A 15,968-nucleotide genomic window follows, 5' to 3' on the forward strand; every position below is an offset into this window, starting at 1 on the left:
GAAAATTTCAAAGTCGTAGAATTGATCTTACGTATAAATGGTATTTTCTGGTAACTGGCATTTACATGTAGTTTTATAAATTAGGTTAAAGTTTTTGTCTTTTTTTATGGATGACGTAGGACGAAGTAATGACTGATAGTTTAAGTGAGGGGATGGTGAGGTGAAAATTGTCCCACAATGGCATCTTGTAACCTTCATTTTTCAGATTGGCTGATCTAGCACTAGTTTTTGAACTCGAACAAGATCCAACAGTCGAGGTCAGTACAATGCATCTCGTTTCATATGGGCTGCATGTGCCCGGGTACATGTAGCTTTGTTGTTCAAAGTTATCAAGTTGAACTTTTCATAATGTAGATACGAGGGACGTCGTGGCTTTAAAACTAAATGCAGTTTTTAGAGGCATTACAGTATATAGTCAAACCTTTTGTACACCTTCAAGTAAAGTTAGGTAATCGATTTTCTCCTTGCAGCATTTCCTAACTTGTATATTAAATGCGGATGATGTGGAAAAGATTATTAAAACGCCTGGTAGAAGATACCTTGGTCCAAGAGGCACAGAAATGGCAGCTGTAAAAATACAGGTACCTTTTACTTTCCGTCGCTTTGTAATTCAGATCACAATGTAAGCAAGAAATAGTCCTAGTGTGCAACTTTAGGAGAACGCAACCCAATTCTGGATGGGTGGTACCATCAACTAAAGATCTATTATCGGTTTTAGTGTTTGATTCTTACCTGCAGGGTATGATGCTGCGTTCATGTTAACTGTCACATGCTTGTGTGCTTTGCTTTTGTACCTAGCTATTTGCTAGGTGGCATCAGGCTGTATATCAGATCCTCTTAAACGTTGCCATCCATTTTTTTTTTCAGTCCACGTGGCGAAGATACAAGGATCGCTCGGCCTACCTTCTCTACCGAAAGCGGAAATGGGCGGCAGGTTAGAAACGTCACTCCAGAGTGAACGACCACTAGTTATTATCGAGATACACCTTCTTGATAAGTCGAAGTAGTTTGTTTCTGTTGTCCAGTGAAGTATTTTTTGGCAGAGTTATGTCCTAGCGCTTCTAACTTGCTGGAAAAGCAAGTAAGTGTCGTGTTGGTGGGTGATGCGGAAAAAGGGTCTTGTCACCTCGGGGAAAGAGATATGTGTGCCGCGAAGTTTCCACAACTGTGAGTGGCCAGAAGTCTGAATTGTATGTAGCTTTGAGGTATAGAGAGTTACCTTCAAATTTGATCTTAACTTCATGCAGTGTGATGATGAATATTTCGAAGGACTGCGAATGACGAAAGAGACAATTTAGGGCAAATGTTTCAGAATCGAGAAACCACACGGCCAGCCACTTTTGTGCTCTTGATTATGGCAAAATATTTAAACTACAATTTGATCTTCTTCCTTTTTTTGTTTTTCGAAGGTGTCATTGCAATATCATGGATTATGAGCTGTAAAATATCCATGGTGCGAAAACAGCTTAAAGCGACAAGAAAATTACAGCTCAAAAGGTTCAAAGTACGCGCAAAGGTTAGTTCCATAATTTTTTGCTTAGATAAATTATCACATGTACCTTAATGACTTTGGGAGACACGGTGGCTATGGTTAGTTGGATTATGGTCGGCTTGAACGATCCATTGTACTTCTATACGTTATCCCTGTTCCCAGACCATGGTCCTCTTTGAAATATCTGAACTACTATTTTCATATGAGCGCGCACATGCGGTAAAGGAGTAATCCCCTCTACAAATTTTGTGCCAAGGGTTCCTTTGGTTGTTTTAGCTTTATGGGTTTGATTCGTAAAAAAATGAAACGTGCGCGTTGTCTCTATTATGATTCTTTGCTTGAGCCTTTGTAATGGAAAGAAAAAGTTCTTCTGTAACAGTGAATTGTATCTGTATATTTTTTACGCGACTGTCCTTAGGCATTTCAAGAAGCCTGGCCTCGTATCAAGGATTCTAGGAGAGTAGTAATTCATATACCGTCCTTAGGTAAGTACTATTTTATCGCATGTCGGACTGCAGGAGACAGCCGCACTCGACTGAAATCTTTCAAGAAAAACACACCTTATAGAGCTGCCTACGTAACTGAGCGGGCTTTTACTAGAGAAACTTGATCAACATTGTACTTCTTATTATTATTATCAATTCATAGCTCAGAAATGTTTTATGACAGTGCACAGATTTAAACGGATGGAGAGTGTGATCTTGATGTAAAACCAAAAAAGAAAATCTCAAAAAGAATTTGGAAACAGATTTATACTAGATAAGACTTCGGAGGTTCCTGAAATGGTCAATTTTAGTATTTGAGTTAGTGCAGCGCCAGTGCATGCTGTGAAATCCATCCAAACCTTCAAGTGCCACTATGATCAAAATTTTGCATTGCCTTTTCTTTTCACTTCTGGAAACAAGAAGTAAGAAACACTTACCATGCCAAGTTTACTCGCAAAATTCTCACGGGAAGTATGATTATTTCAACCCTATTTTTCGTTTTTGGTCGCCCGCCATTACTCAATTAAAAAATGGCCGAGTGTGGCATAAAGAGTTGGCACTAGTTGGAGCCTTTCGGAAGTGACGTCATATGCGCAGCTCGATCTAAAAAACGTGGCTAAATTTGTATGCCATTTGGAAGAAGAATTCGAGGAAGAATACATCTTATAAAGCGCCTAGAATTTCCACTGTGGAATCTCTCACAACACACGAAGCGCGATGCTAAAGTGCGCATATGGCCAACTCATGCGTAAAACCGCTTTTCAGTTCAGTCGCTGGCTCTCGTTTGCGAGCTGAGCAATGGCGGACGGGTTTTTCGGGAATTTCGGCCAGCTATATCAAGGCGTATTTCGTTTCCATTGACCTAAAAACTATCGCATAGTACAATTCTAACCATATCAACTTGATTGGCGCTAAAAAATGTCAAAACCAGAGACAAAAATTTTCGTCGTAGTGGCACTTTCAGTACTCTAAGTTTTGAAGTGTGAAGGCATTCCATTCCTCTCACCCAAGTGATCTATTTAACAATTAGTAAAGGCTGATAGTTTCGAAAGAAACTGTTTGGGGCTGCGTCGGTGGGAGTAACGAAATAATTTGGATATATCAACAAAGTTGAAATGGTAAATTGGCCACCGTAATGATTACAAAAGCTGACGTTTCGAGCGTTAGCCCTTCGTCGGAACAATTAGCTTCCGTGCCGCCGTGCGCCTGTTCAGGAATAAATCACAGAAGACATCAAAGTTTGGTAAGAACAAAAAAGGTGGCAAACGAGGCACAGCTGAGTGTGTCACTGATGTCCTCACCACATTTTGACGTCTTCTTTGATCTACTACTGTACACATCCATGACAACTTAGAACCTATTTGTTTTATTTGATAAAATAGCAAAATGTTGTTAATGGTGGCATCATCTATGCATCTTTCCTTCAATAGATCACAATTGAGAACCAATCAAAATGCGTATATAAGTCAGCTTAACCTAGATTTTGACGTTCCTTTGTATTTTGTAGGATATGCTCAGCACATTCGAGATGAACTGAGTGAAATAAAAATTTTACAGAATCTTCAAATGGCCAGACTGTGCGACATAGCCGGTAAGAATAGGTCCTACCTACATACAGCAAATCTTAGTGAATTCCTTTCGCAATTTTCTAATGACCATCTTTTTATTACGTAGATCCCAAAGTCGAAGTTATTTATATTAGTCCTGTGGAACTAAATGACGAAGTCTACCAGTATTATTCGAAACTACTAGCAATGAAAGCGCGGAGACTGGAAAAGAACAATTCTGAATCCAAAGGAAATGGAGAGGAGGATGAAGACATCGAAAACCGCTACAAGATCATTGTACCGGATGCTGTGAACAGATTCCCAGTATGGCATTTTCCACCTTTTCATGAGTTTGAAATTTCAGTTTTATCGCTATCTTTACGAGAGTAATGTTTTATACTGTCCAGGAAAAACAAAAATATAATTTACTTACGTTTAATGAAAAACATTTCATTGTCACTTTGACTAACATTGAGTAAAGCTAGCAAACGGAATAAACGTGCTTTCGTCCAATAAGGAGCATTTTCTACAGAAAAAATCGAGCGTTTTTTACAGCACACTATACAAATTATGTTTTTTTCTGGCATGCCCACTATTTCTAAGAGTAAATGATTAAATGATATCATCTGCGTTTACAGTCCACCTTGTTGGCACATAGTTGTGCCAGAAACACGTATCTCTGCTTAGTTCTTGTTTTCCAAGCTATAGATCTGTTTTTTGATGTCATGTATAAATACCTGAGTTTTTTATTCGTCCAACAGACTCACAATATGTGTCTTTCATCCATCTTAAAGTACAGTCCACGAACAGTGAAACGGTAAGACTTTTGCTTAATTCCAACTATGGAAGAATAACTTACCAGTTATTACCTGTGGGTTTAATGGGCCATTTTTAACTTTACCAGTGTTTAAGATTGCAGTGCTCATTTTTCTTTGCGTTTAATCTTTGTTAGGCTGAGGAATTTAATCAAAGGTCGCGATGCATATATAGTTCCTGGTGTTCTTCATAAAGACGACATTTACTTGGCTGATTTACTGGGTAAATCTGACAAACTTTTCAGATAGGTGTAGATGTATTGCTTATCTTGTGCACAGAACCTCACTATCTTTAAAGCGCACATCGAGATAGCATCCTCATGTGGTGCTGCACTAATTATCGATTGCAAAATGAAAGTAGGGGTTTCAATAACTTTTTACATAAGCGGCTGCCGATGGTGTAATAAGCGGCTGCAGCATGCCGCACGGCGAAACCCAAACACGAGAGCCAGGTCGTAGGCTAAACAGCTTTTATTGAAACCCCTGTGAAAGACGCTCATTCAGATAAGCAACAGTATTGTATCGCAGAAAGGGATAATCACGTGAAGATTTGTGGATGATGAGAGAAGACATCAAGCGTCGAGAGCATACGTGCGGCAGTATGGTATAGAGGTTGAATGTTGTTTGTCTTTCTCAATCAGATATTCCGGTTTTGAACCCAGAGCATAGGTGCGGCAGTATGGTATTGAGGTTGAATGTTGGTTGTCTTTCTCAATCAGATATTCCGGTTTTGAGCCCAGAGCATAGGTGCGGCAGTATGGTATTGAGGTTGAATGTTGTTTGTCTTTCTCAATCAGATATTCCGGTTTTGAGCCCAGAGCCCGAAGTGGCCTCATTATACTCTACCAAGTCAGGTTCCAAGAGGATTTTTCTCAGCGCAAAGGTTGAGATTCCTCCTGGCCACTTTGACATATACAGTCTTCCACAGGTTTGTGCAGTATTTGACATATACAGTCTTCCACAGGTTTGTGCAGTATTTACGGGGCCCATATTGCATCTCATTTCCTTAAGTGACTGAAGGCATACGCGTAAAATTATTCTAGTTCCATGTCTTTGCCTACTTGGTTTGCCATTTTTGCCTGTTGATAAATATCTGTGGACAAGGCGCGGTTTAGAATGGTGACTTTTTAAAAGTTGAACATAAAGACTGGTTGAGCCTAATCTTTACTCTCCATACTGTTCTCTAGACATTTCATGTGGTGCTGACAAGGAGAATTTTTTACAATCCAGAGCTTCTTTGGTTGATGATCATGTCCTTTATTCCCGTGACCACAAAATGTGATTTAGGGGTGTTATTATAAGGAGAAATTTGATGCTAGTCAGTCTCAGGGATTAAAGGGTTCTAAGTAAATGAAACGTTCGGTGTCTGAATCAATTGAGAACGGCTATTTCAATTTGGGACAGCTTTTCCCTTGTCTTCCTGCCTGGCTTGGCTGTTAATTTTGACTTTGGAGTGGCCTGGTTCAAACACCAACCGTATCATAGCATGCCGAGTTTAATGCGTTGGTGATGGCGTTTTTTACTGAGAACGCTAGAAAGCCTGAAATTTTATTTGGAAGGGCTAAAGAACGGTCAATTCAGTTAGATGTCTAAATCAACAGCTTAACATTTGATAATTTGGGTTGGTAAAATTGCAATCGAGTTGAGCTCTTGGAAAGTTTTTCCTTACTCTTATTGAGAAAATCAGTAATTGTGAACAACTTTAACGGAGTCTCGCTCTTCCTGTTTCAGCTTCACGAAAGTCTTGCTGAACTGGTAACGGAGAACCTCCATATTAAACGATGGCTCTTCAAAATGGACAATGAATTTGATGGCAGAGGAACAGGTAAGCATAAACTGGTGTTGACACATGCTCGATTGCTTTGGAGGTGAAATCTAGATTTAAGTGCTTGCTCTCTCCTTGCAGCTTTCTGTGATGTCACGCCTTATTTGAAGTGCTACTCGTGGGCCGTGAAAGAGTGTCAGCGGTACGGTGAGAAATGGAACAAAAAATGGGCTCATGAACCAACCTTGATCAGAGTTTCAGCAGAGATACCCGAGATTATAGCCCACCATGCTACTCCCGTGAGTAGCGACCTCTACCCCACATGGGACAAGTTTCTTCAGGATTTTCTAAAAAGAGGTGGGGGATTTTTGTAACACATGTATGATTATCAGCATAGAATCTCCATACGAGACTAAACAGCACTACCTGCCGGAGCCTCATCCTTATTTTTGTGAAATGAAGGAACTGCGAGTACTGCTGCCTACCACTCCCGGATGGGATTCTAGTCCGGCGCAGGTAGCCCTCAACCCCCTCCCCCAGCTTTTCTTTAGATTTCCTGACAGTTCTGAGGTATCTATTAAACTTCTGGTAGAGAGAGAGAGAGGCACTGTTAGAGTCATGTGGCCTACACAAAAACCCACAGTACTCTAACCTAACCTGACCAGACCTTTCGATCATGTGCCCAGCACGTCAGCTACCTTCATACCTTGTAATATACTGAGGGGAAAATCGATCTGAGTATATTTGCGCGTAATAATTGTACAATCAAGTAGGTTTTTTTCATTTTTCAGGAGGAGTTATTGAAGCTTGCCCTTCGTCTGACAGTGTTACAACTCTCAGTGTGGATGTGTTAATTGAACCGACTGGGGAGACAACAGTCTTGTCTATGGCAGACCAGGTAAGTTAGAATTGTGACATCAACGTAATCAACTAAATCCGAGACTGAGGTCATTTTATTTTGTTGCAAGATAAACATTAAGGACACAAATTTAAAAAAAAAAAAAAAATCAAAACAAAGCAAAACAAAACAAAAACAACTGGCCACATAATTTTTTTTTTCGTTCGTCGTGTTAACCTTCACTACTGATAAATTTACTTATTCTCCTTAGATTCACGCCACGTCACCGTTCAGATGTTGGGGATACTCTGTGCCCCAGACCTCTGTGGATCCGCCGGTACTATGCACGGCTGCTGATGCTGTGTCAAACGCCTGTAAACTACGGGGAATTGTGGGATATTTTTCGATCGACTTTGTGACGTTTATTGATCCTAAATCGGTAAGCATTGCAGTAGAGTGCGATTACACTATTTTTTTTTAATAAGAACATCTAATTTTGATGCTGACGCTGAACTTTCTCTTTTTCTTTTTTCACGATTTGAGCCTGAAACATTCTTAACAAGTAACCTAACCCTAACCCTAACTCAGGTTATTAATCAATTCAGACGTGACAAGACTTAGTTCGACTACAATCTGAGTTGTTCCTCAGTGTATCGTGCAATAACCATATTTTTAATGTTAAATAATGTTGCCGACGCAGAAAATCTTTAGTGATTGAAAGGAACAGATGCAAAGTTGGCAGTCGGTGCTAACTTTCCACTATCGCTCATTTGCTGTGTGAAAGATACGATGAGCATTCGAGGACGAAACCTACACCCCATGATGGCCAGTTATAACTTCCATGCATAAAATCGTGCTTTATTTTCTCAGTTGGAGCAGGTTGTGTGGGCTGTCGACCTAAAGCTTAGGTACAGTGACAGTATGGCTATGACAAAACTTATGCTATATGTGTCTGGTGGAGAGTTTCAAGCTCCACAATCATCATTTGTGGTGCCAGTTAAAAAGAAACAAGAAGAAAGCGGACGGAGAAAGAGACGAAAAACATTTGAGGAAGAGGAGGTGAGATTCTTATGCGGATTTACAGTACAGAAATAAAAGAATGAGTGAACAGCCAGCATTCAAAATGTAGCAAGTTCGGTTAGATGTGATGTCACTAATGAGTAATCACCGGAAGAAACATAAAACTGTAATCCTAATCTGTAATTGGACGAAAAGTGTCTGCTGAATGCAACTTCTTGTTGCTAAAAAATTTGGGATGAACAATTTGGGATGAACAATTTGGGACTTTAACTCGTGTCTGCCAACGAGTGGGTTTCTGCTATATACAGGTTTTGCTATAGTTGTTTAGTTTCGATGTAATCATATTAAAAACAACTAGTGTTTGTTGGTCTCGTGGGGGATTTCATTCGTTCAGCCGGAGTCTTGCGAAGTTTTATGACATTACAGTATACAATTGTGTTCTTGAACATTCTTTGATTAAAAGAACTCCAGTTGTTTTAATGAGAAAAAAATTTCAGATCTTTTACGAATTCAATCAACGGACGATGAGTTTATATGGCCAGATTCGAAGTCAGTGAAAGCTCACTGGGGAGAAGTGGCATATCATCGACACACAATACCCTTTTGCGTCTAAGAGTTTCTGTAATAATCGCGAAGAAGCTGTTGCCATTGCCTTGTCATTTTGTGTGATTTGTGTTTTCATTGCTTTACAGCCGCCCCCCAATCCTAATCGTTTCGCCATTCTTAGCACCAGACTGCTGCACAGTAACTTAAGTGTGATCCATTACAGCGTATTTTTCCAAATGTGTCGTGCACATGGTATTGGTTTTGATATGAAGGTAAGGAAATCGTTTATCACGTGGTAACAACGTGCTTCGGTCCCTGGCTGGTGTTACACTCATTTGCTAAGTTACAAGAGAATATTTCTTGTTATGCTATCAACATCGCCAGTGAAGTTCCCTACACATTTTCTCATTCTTTTCGGCTTTTACCTCGCTAAATACTTCCTTGAAAAAAAAAAAATTTCTTCACCACGCAACATTTTAAATTACAGTTCGTGGAACACACTATGTTTGGTTCACGGAGGAAAACTTATTTTAATTTTTTGTCGTGATTTCATCTATTTGTAATGTTTGTTTCTTTATAGGAAAAAGCTGGTACAATTTTCACTTTGGTGGACAGTTCAAAACGTGAACATCTAGGAATGTTGTAAGTTGTTCCGTCTTTGCCTTTGATTTTCATTTTTGTTGCATCTGCTTGAAATGAACTTAAAATGTTCTCTGTGCGTGTGTCTGAGTCACTTACTTCTACCCATCTTTCGTATCCTGAACTGAAAGCCCCATATTTGTTGTGGTCGTGCCTTGGGGTTGACACATCAGTTGATTGACCTTCAGTGGCATATCTTCATGATCACTCTTCGGAAACGAAATCCTGGTCAAGGTAGACTTGACTTGAAACTTAGTCATGATCGTGTTTCAGTTACGAACTGCAGACGAAGGACAACCAGCAATAAATTGTGGCTCATTTTCTTGTTTGTTCTAATAAATTTCTCACAATCATCATCCCGTCCAAGATTTAATCGCTTGTCATGACTTTGATTTGCAGATATTTAGTCCATATCTATAACTATTTCGTAAACAGTCCCAAACACCTCACTCCTAAATTTTAATTCTTTGTCGACTCTGTTTCAGTGTCATGAGTGATGATCTGCAAGGCTCTTTATCAACATTTGCTCGTAACTTGTCAGTAATTCATCAGGAAATCTCGGCTCCAAATATGCAGGGAGAGAGTAACTTTCAGGTCAGTCTACTTAATACCAGATTTTGATGCACTTAAATATCTATCCTTTGGAATGAAAAACTTTGCTTTTGCCGGGTTTTGGGATTGACGGTCAGTGGAGGCATGCTAAGGAACGTGTAAAAGAAAACTACCGCTGTTTGTTGCTCACTCTCCCCCTTTTGCAATCGTTTTCTTTGGTCAAGGGCCTGGCTCAGGAGAGGGAAATTTGTTGTCGTTTGGAATGGCTAACTGAGGGAGTAATGTTACTAGAAAAATTGTTTCTGTAATTTCTTTGAAATGATTTCATGTTGTTATTTGTATTGTATTTTTGTATTTTGTTTCTCAGGCAGCCATTGATGACATTGACTCCATCTTGGGAACAACTGAAGAGAACAAAAAAAACCCTTCAATCCCTTGCACGAAATCTCCGCAACTGCATGCCCCGCGACCTAAGGAAATGCAGCGAATCCTCCAAGAACACCAACAGCAAATGCATGCCATTGAAAAAGATAAAAAGGAAATGGAAGAAGAGAAGGAAAAGCAGCGACTTGCGGAGGAACATAGGAGATCAAGTCAGATGGAAGGGAGAGTACAGACCGGCCAAAGTAGTGCCCCTCCTCCCACCCCTGCGGCTGGAATATCGCCAGCTGGCTCGACAGCGGTTATAGAGGAAACACCAGTCACTACTAGGGCAGCCTCTGTTGTTAGTGGAGTATCAAATGCCTTAACCTCTTATGAGGTTGCTCAGACGTCCTCTGGGAGCAACGTTGCAGCCGAGAGTGAGGAGGTTTCGACGGACCCACCTCACTCCTCAGGGGATATTTTGAATGACTGTAAAACCCTCCCTGAGTCAGTCAAGGAACACCACATTCAAAGATCGTTGTCCAGTCCATCTGGCCCGGCACCTAAAGATAATCTTAGGGAGGAGAAAAGAGCTCCTTCTGTAAAAATGAAAACCAGAACGCCATCCCCTAGGGAAGATGGCAAAGGCAAAAGGAGTTTGTCAGCCAAGAAGTGATGTCGAAGGGAATAGTCGTTTTGTTTGATAAGTGATGCAGTGCTGTATTTATTCTTTTACGAGGTTAAAGTCGCGAAATATTGATTTTACAGATTTGTTGATTATCCTGAAGAATGTTATTGTGAATTTCAACAGAAAACAAAAGAAACAAAGAGATAAAATGAACAACGTTGTCTTTTAACATTTCCCACTTAGTTTGACATTGTATATAAAATTAAACAAGCGAAGGTGTCTTCATCTAAACTGTATAGTCTGTGAGGTGGGAGGGTTGTGTGTAGATAATGTTTTTACCGTTAGTGTACTTTTTTTGCTGCGTAATAAGCAACGAACACCTGGCGCTAAAGAAGATTTTTTATGTACCATCTTGCTCTCAACTCCTCGAACTGTTGGGAAAGTATCGATGTCACAGAGAACTATATCAGAAACTTTAAATCGTCTTCTGGAAAAGAAGTGAATGTCCTCTCGTTCTTCTCGGTAAATTGTCAAAGGAGGATCATTGCAAATTCTACGTTACAGTCGTGTTTCCATTAAATACTCGCCCCACGCATCCTCAAGTTGTAAACGAACCATGGCAGCGGTCGTGTTTGCTTCCCTTGCACTAACAGGGAATGAGTCAGACACCTGTATTTGTGGGAGAAAAAACACATAGAAAACAATTACATCACCCTTTGGCCACTTGATAAGGCATTAAAGGCAGAGCAGGTGCGATGGTAAAAAACTCAAAGAAAGCGGAAAGTTTGCAATCTCGCAAATGATGCACATAACATCATTTCATCGACCTTTTCCTACCTGTTGATAGCCTTCACTGCATCGTTGAGCCATTTCATGGAGCAGATCACCAAAAGACCTCACGTCATTTGCATGACTTGGTCCTTTGCATGCACGGTCAAAGTTTATCAGCGTTGCTCGCCAACGAGGGATCTGAAACAGCAAATACCACAGACTTATTGAAGAGCTTATAATGAATTAGTGAAGAAATGAATGTATGAGTGAGAGAAGAGAAAGTGATAATAGAATGAATGAATCAAATTACGGAGAAAGGAACGAAGGGATGAGGAAGGGAATTAATGAACTCATGAAAACACGCACAAAAAAATACAAGAGGAAATGAATGAACGGAAAGAAAGTATTAGTAAATAAAAAGATGAAAAAATGGATGGACGGTTGGATGGATGAAGAAAGTACTGAATGAGTGAGTTAAAGAATGAAGAAATAGGCAAACGAATGCCTGAATAATGTGAATAATTTAAAGACTATTTTGAGTTCTCGTCATATTATGACGTCATCAACATAGCAGTTCTAGAGTGAGACAAAATGTGTTTTTTTTACATGGGAAGAGCCATACTCGCCCCTGGATTTTCAGTTAAAAAGATATTTGCAGGTATAATGTCATTATGATTCACGCCATGCTCATGCAGATACTCCAAAGTCCTAATGATGTCAAGAGCAAGATGGTAAACTAGAAAGAGACTCATGGATGAGCGGTTCTTTTCCATAAAATTCAGTAGGGAGATTCCTTCGATATACTTGTAGCAGAGCACGCTGAAAAGAAAGTATAAACAAGAACATCGTCAGTGGGAGAGTTTCATAAATGAAAATAACGTCTTCCTGCTTGAAATAAAGGTGTGCCAAACTTCAGAGCCTTTGGAGTATAGATTTAGAAATGTAGTCTTTGGAAAAGTAAACGTAACAGTGCACTTCAACACCGAAAAACAATAATTGAATTTGGAAATTTAAGGACAAGGGATAGGAAGCCCTTCCTGTGCCAGTGTTGAAGGAGGCCTTTTCATACCTCTTAGTACAGACGGTAAAGGAGGAACTGATTTAAATTACGTATCTTAATATATCTACTTCCCCAAAATGTTGAATATGATGTTACCGATGTTAACTGGGGCCAGAATTGTGGTGATGATCTTAAAGTTCACATTTATGATGTCGACTGCAGATGACCGTAATTCTTATCAGTAACCACCAGCGATCAATGACCTTTGCTACAGATCATCTTTTCAGAACATTGTAATTATCGATACCAGCAGAACTGTATCATCAACTTCGTCAGCATCTGTATACTATTTACCATGTCGGAGACTTCGTAATTTGAGTAGAACAGAGGTTTAGTTTCTTAATTAACACCATTGATTGAGGTAACCTTGAATGAACTTTCATTGATTATCACTTAACAACGACCAATGGGAGATCATATTTGTCTTTCTATTACGCGATATCTCGGTATATAACACTAGGGCCCCAATTTTTACACACCCGCTGTAAGACGAATTCGAGAGACATTGATTAAAGGCTTACTTTTTAACTCAGTCGAGTCTACTGATTGAGAGTATTGATAGGTCACAACTCCTCGTAAACGGGGCAGAGTTTACGAAAACCAATTATATCTATGATAATATATATATATTTAATACACGACTCGGGCAGTCAGGGGGCCAATAACTAAAATCAACCAATTAAAATGCTCTATTGCCGGTCCAATATTCTCTAAGTATTGGACCGGGCACTGTCCCGAATGGTCCCGAATGATACCGCACTTGTGTCCCTTTGAACTTCAGTCGTATAATAAATCTCTTATTAACCAAGCTTGCTCGGGACCGTACTGGAAGAATATCGGCCCTCGGTCTTTTTTGTACGGACCTCTCTGCGCTCGGTCCGTACTGTCAAGACCTCGGGCCGATATTCTCCCAGTACGGCCCTCGCACTTGGTTAATAAGATATATATATATATATATATATATATATATATGATGCTCCTGAGCATGATGCTCCTGAGGAAGACCGAGACGGTCGAAACGTCGAGCTAATAAACCAACAAAGCTACATTGGAGTTGGCCTCTTGACCATTACATTTCTGCTCTTATTTACGTTATTTCAAGAGCCCACGATTGCTTCAGTGATCCTCCAGGCAGCGCGTTTGAGACTGATCAGCATTGTTTGTGGGACCCCTTACAAGCTTCTACTTATATATATATATATATATATATATGATAATACCTAGGTCATAACCCACCTCTCCCCATCGTTACCATCACAGGGCTTAGTATCATTACCGTTACTACATTTTCTCCCCTAGACATGTTTCAATGTTGAAAAATATGTTAACTCTGCGAATTCCAGCTTAGTGTGAAAAACCTCATTTTTTATGCAACCAAATAAAAATTCAAGAGTACCCATCTCACACATACCTAATATTTTTATTGGGTCGTGGGACATCCTCATAACCCCGCCCCCTCCCCACCCCCACCTTAATCTTGACAGGGATGGTAATCGTTATCATTATCATTACTTTATTTTCTCTCTTAGACATGTTTGTTGAAAAAGTGGCTGAATCCATGAATTCCGGCTTACTGTGAAAAACCTCTTTCTTGTGCAACCAAATTTAGTTTCAGGAGCATTCGTCTCGCACATACCTTATATTCTCATTGGGTCGTGGGTTATCCTCATTCACGTAATGTATTTCCAAAACATTTGCTGTAAAGGAAAATATGCACTAAAATTCAGGAGAACAAGATTAGAACGTGTTCGCTCTTTGCAGATTGAATAGAGAATAAGAACTCCGTCACTTAAGGTGGCTGAACACAGTTTTTGATACCTTTGTTTCTTTCACCATTTTCTCTAAAACCCTTGATCTCTCGGTCTCCAAAACTGGCAGCAAGCAAGTTCACAACATAAACTTTATTTTTTCGATAGTTAAGGTGACATATGTGCCGTTGCCAAGGCGACACGAATGGATATAAATTGGCAATTAAAATCGGTTTTGTTACTTTGTAGCAAATCAAGTCATTAGATTTTCTTTATAATTTGCATGCACGGAGATTGTAACGATACTCACAAGGTAACACCGTTTTGCGAACAGTTTAACAGAGAGGTCTTTGATTATACCTTGTTGAAGGTCCACTCGATTTTCTAGAATTTCCTTTGTTTAAAATCAATTTTTTCGATACTCCAGTTACTTATTTCCAAAAGTATTTTTGTGCCATATTTCGTGAAGTCCTAATGAGTGGTTCTCAAGAAATAGGCATATTTCCGAGAAAACATATTTTCCATTCAATCGCAATTTTTTTACTGACTACGCATGCGCTGCATTTAACCAGTTTCTTTCGGTAACGACGAAAAAGCTGAGAATTGCTGAGGTTTTTGCACCATTAAGTTTTCTAACATATCTTTATAATAAAAGATTAAAGCCCTCAGTACACTGCACCAACTATAAAGAAAAATAGCACAGATAGTGCGGGTACGTGTTGAGTAAATAAAATGACCGCTCTATTGACGGCATGTTTGTTTTCTACAATCCATGTGCGCGCGCTGAATTGCATCAGCAAGAGCGTGCGTGTTGTGTTTGAAAAAGGTATAAGGTTTTCCCTGTACTTTTGTTGGTGACCAGATTTCTTTGCTGCTCATTACTTCTAAGAAGCATTTCAAAATTTCATCTACCTTTTCCTTTTGAATTAAAGGGAAGAAAAAAACATCAAACTTTACTTTCTACCTTTCGAGTACCACTGAAGAGCAGGAATATCATTTCTAGTCGCGCTTTGAGGTAAACATTTAACCACTTCTAGTTCATTCTCGAAAGTACTCCTTTTTCTCGAGCTGAAGCATTTCAGCAACACCTTGAAACTCTCTCCTTTGGTCATTTCCTTAGCAACGAAATAAAACTATAACATAAAGAAAGAGATGTCAGTTGACGATAGGTGAATTTGGGAGCTGCAAACTGGATGTTAATCTCCGTTGTACGATGTATGTGTAACTGACTAAGCTTAAGTGTTTTTTTTAAGGTAATTAATTCATTTCTTATGTGATGAGCACCTCGCCTGCTACTATGGTTGATGCGTTTTATGTGAAGCTTTTGTGCAGTGATGGAAATGAAGATAGCGTATCCCAGTCATTGTTATTGAGGTTATTAAGGTGCTAAAATAGCCAAAAACATGTAGGAGGCTTGACATACTATATCATCATCTTGATAAAATCCAGAAGCTTTCTCTATGATATGTAGCTTCCTCTGTGGACTTTCAACTGATTCCATGTGGCGATGCTCCGAGACAACTGTGTCCTGCATGGATAAATTTTCGGTGGGCTCTCTTTGTTTGCACATACCGCCTGTAAATAAAAATTGAAATTTAATAAGCCAGTATGATTCTCTATACATTCACTGCGCTGAAGTATTTTCCAAGTATACTGAACGCAATCGTGTGTCATTGAAATATCACGGATTTATGAATAT

At 39.5% G+C, this 15,968-nt stretch overlaps 3 protein-coding genes across 8 annotated transcripts in view; 1 reads left to right on the forward strand and 2 right to left on the reverse strand.

The window, feature by feature from the left end:
- LOC148732718 (alpha- and gamma-adaptin-binding protein p34-like) overlaps positions 1–2,527 on the reverse strand; it is a 19,832-nt gene extending 17,305 nt beyond the window's left edge. Inside the window, exon 1 of the mRNA XM_088755977.1 lies at positions 2,415–2,527. Coding sequence (XP_088612103.1) covers positions 2,415–2,417 — 3 coding nt within the window. The 5' untranslated portion in view covers positions 2,418–2,527. The remainder of the gene's footprint in view (positions 1–2,414) is intronic.
- The window catches only part of LOC111344035 (IQ domain-containing protein H), a 22,639-nt gene extending 11,658 nt beyond the window's left edge, over positions 1–10,981 (forward strand). The window contains exons 17-35 of one of the 2 annotated variants that reach the window (XM_088755963.1): positions 206–257; positions 471–581; positions 868–934; positions 1,410–1,516; positions 1,911–1,977; positions 3,485–3,568; positions 3,652–3,848; positions 4,286–4,341; positions 4,477–4,562; positions 5,137–5,267; positions 6,071–6,164; positions 6,246–6,461; positions 6,896–7,002; positions 7,214–7,381; positions 7,813–8,001; positions 8,655–8,780; positions 9,089–9,150; positions 9,633–9,741; positions 10,067–10,981. In XM_088755963.1, coding sequence (XP_088612089.1) covers positions 206–257; positions 471–581; positions 868–934; positions 1,410–1,516; positions 1,911–1,977; positions 3,485–3,568; positions 3,652–3,848; positions 4,286–4,341; positions 4,477–4,562; positions 5,137–5,267; positions 6,071–6,164; positions 6,246–6,461; positions 6,896–7,002; positions 7,214–7,381; positions 7,813–8,001; positions 8,655–8,780; positions 9,089–9,150; positions 9,633–9,741; positions 10,067–10,738 — 2,701 coding nt within the window. In that variant the 3' untranslated portion in view covers positions 10,739–10,981. Of the gene's footprint in view, positions 1–205; positions 258–470; positions 582–867; positions 935–1,409; positions 1,517–1,910; positions 1,978–3,484; positions 3,569–3,651; positions 3,849–4,285; positions 4,342–4,476; positions 4,563–5,136; positions 5,268–6,070; positions 6,165–6,245; positions 6,462–6,895; positions 7,003–7,213; positions 7,382–7,812; positions 8,002–8,654; positions 8,781–9,088; positions 9,151–9,278; positions 9,341–9,632; positions 9,742–10,066 lie in introns of those variants that run through there. The other variant, XM_088755964.1, reaches the window with a different exon arrangement.
- The window catches only part of LOC111344033 (uncharacterized), a 47,593-nt gene continuing 42,519 nt past the window's right edge, over positions 10,895–15,968 (reverse strand). For all 5 annotated transcript variants that reach the window (XM_088755950.1, XM_088755951.1, XM_088755953.1 and 2 more), the window contains 6 exons: positions 15,693–15,844; positions 15,234–15,402; positions 14,158–14,218; positions 12,088–12,280; positions 11,528–11,659; positions 10,895–11,359 (listed from right to left, as the gene is read on the reverse strand). In XM_088755950.1, coding sequence (XP_088612076.1) covers positions 11,249–11,359; positions 11,528–11,659; positions 12,088–12,280; positions 14,158–14,218; positions 15,234–15,402; positions 15,693–15,844 — 818 coding nt within the window. In that variant the 3' untranslated portion in view covers positions 10,895–11,248. The remainder of the gene's footprint in view (positions 11,360–11,527; positions 11,660–12,087; positions 12,281–14,157; positions 14,219–15,233; positions 15,403–15,692; positions 15,845–15,968) is intronic.

The sequence above is a fragment of the Stylophora pistillata genome, chromosome 4 (genome assembly GCF_964205215.1).
Source record: "Stylophora pistillata chromosome 4, jaStyPist1.2, whole genome shotgun sequence".
Classification (NCBI taxonomy): Eukaryota; Metazoa; Cnidaria; class Anthozoa; order Scleractinia; family Pocilloporidae; genus Stylophora; species Stylophora pistillata.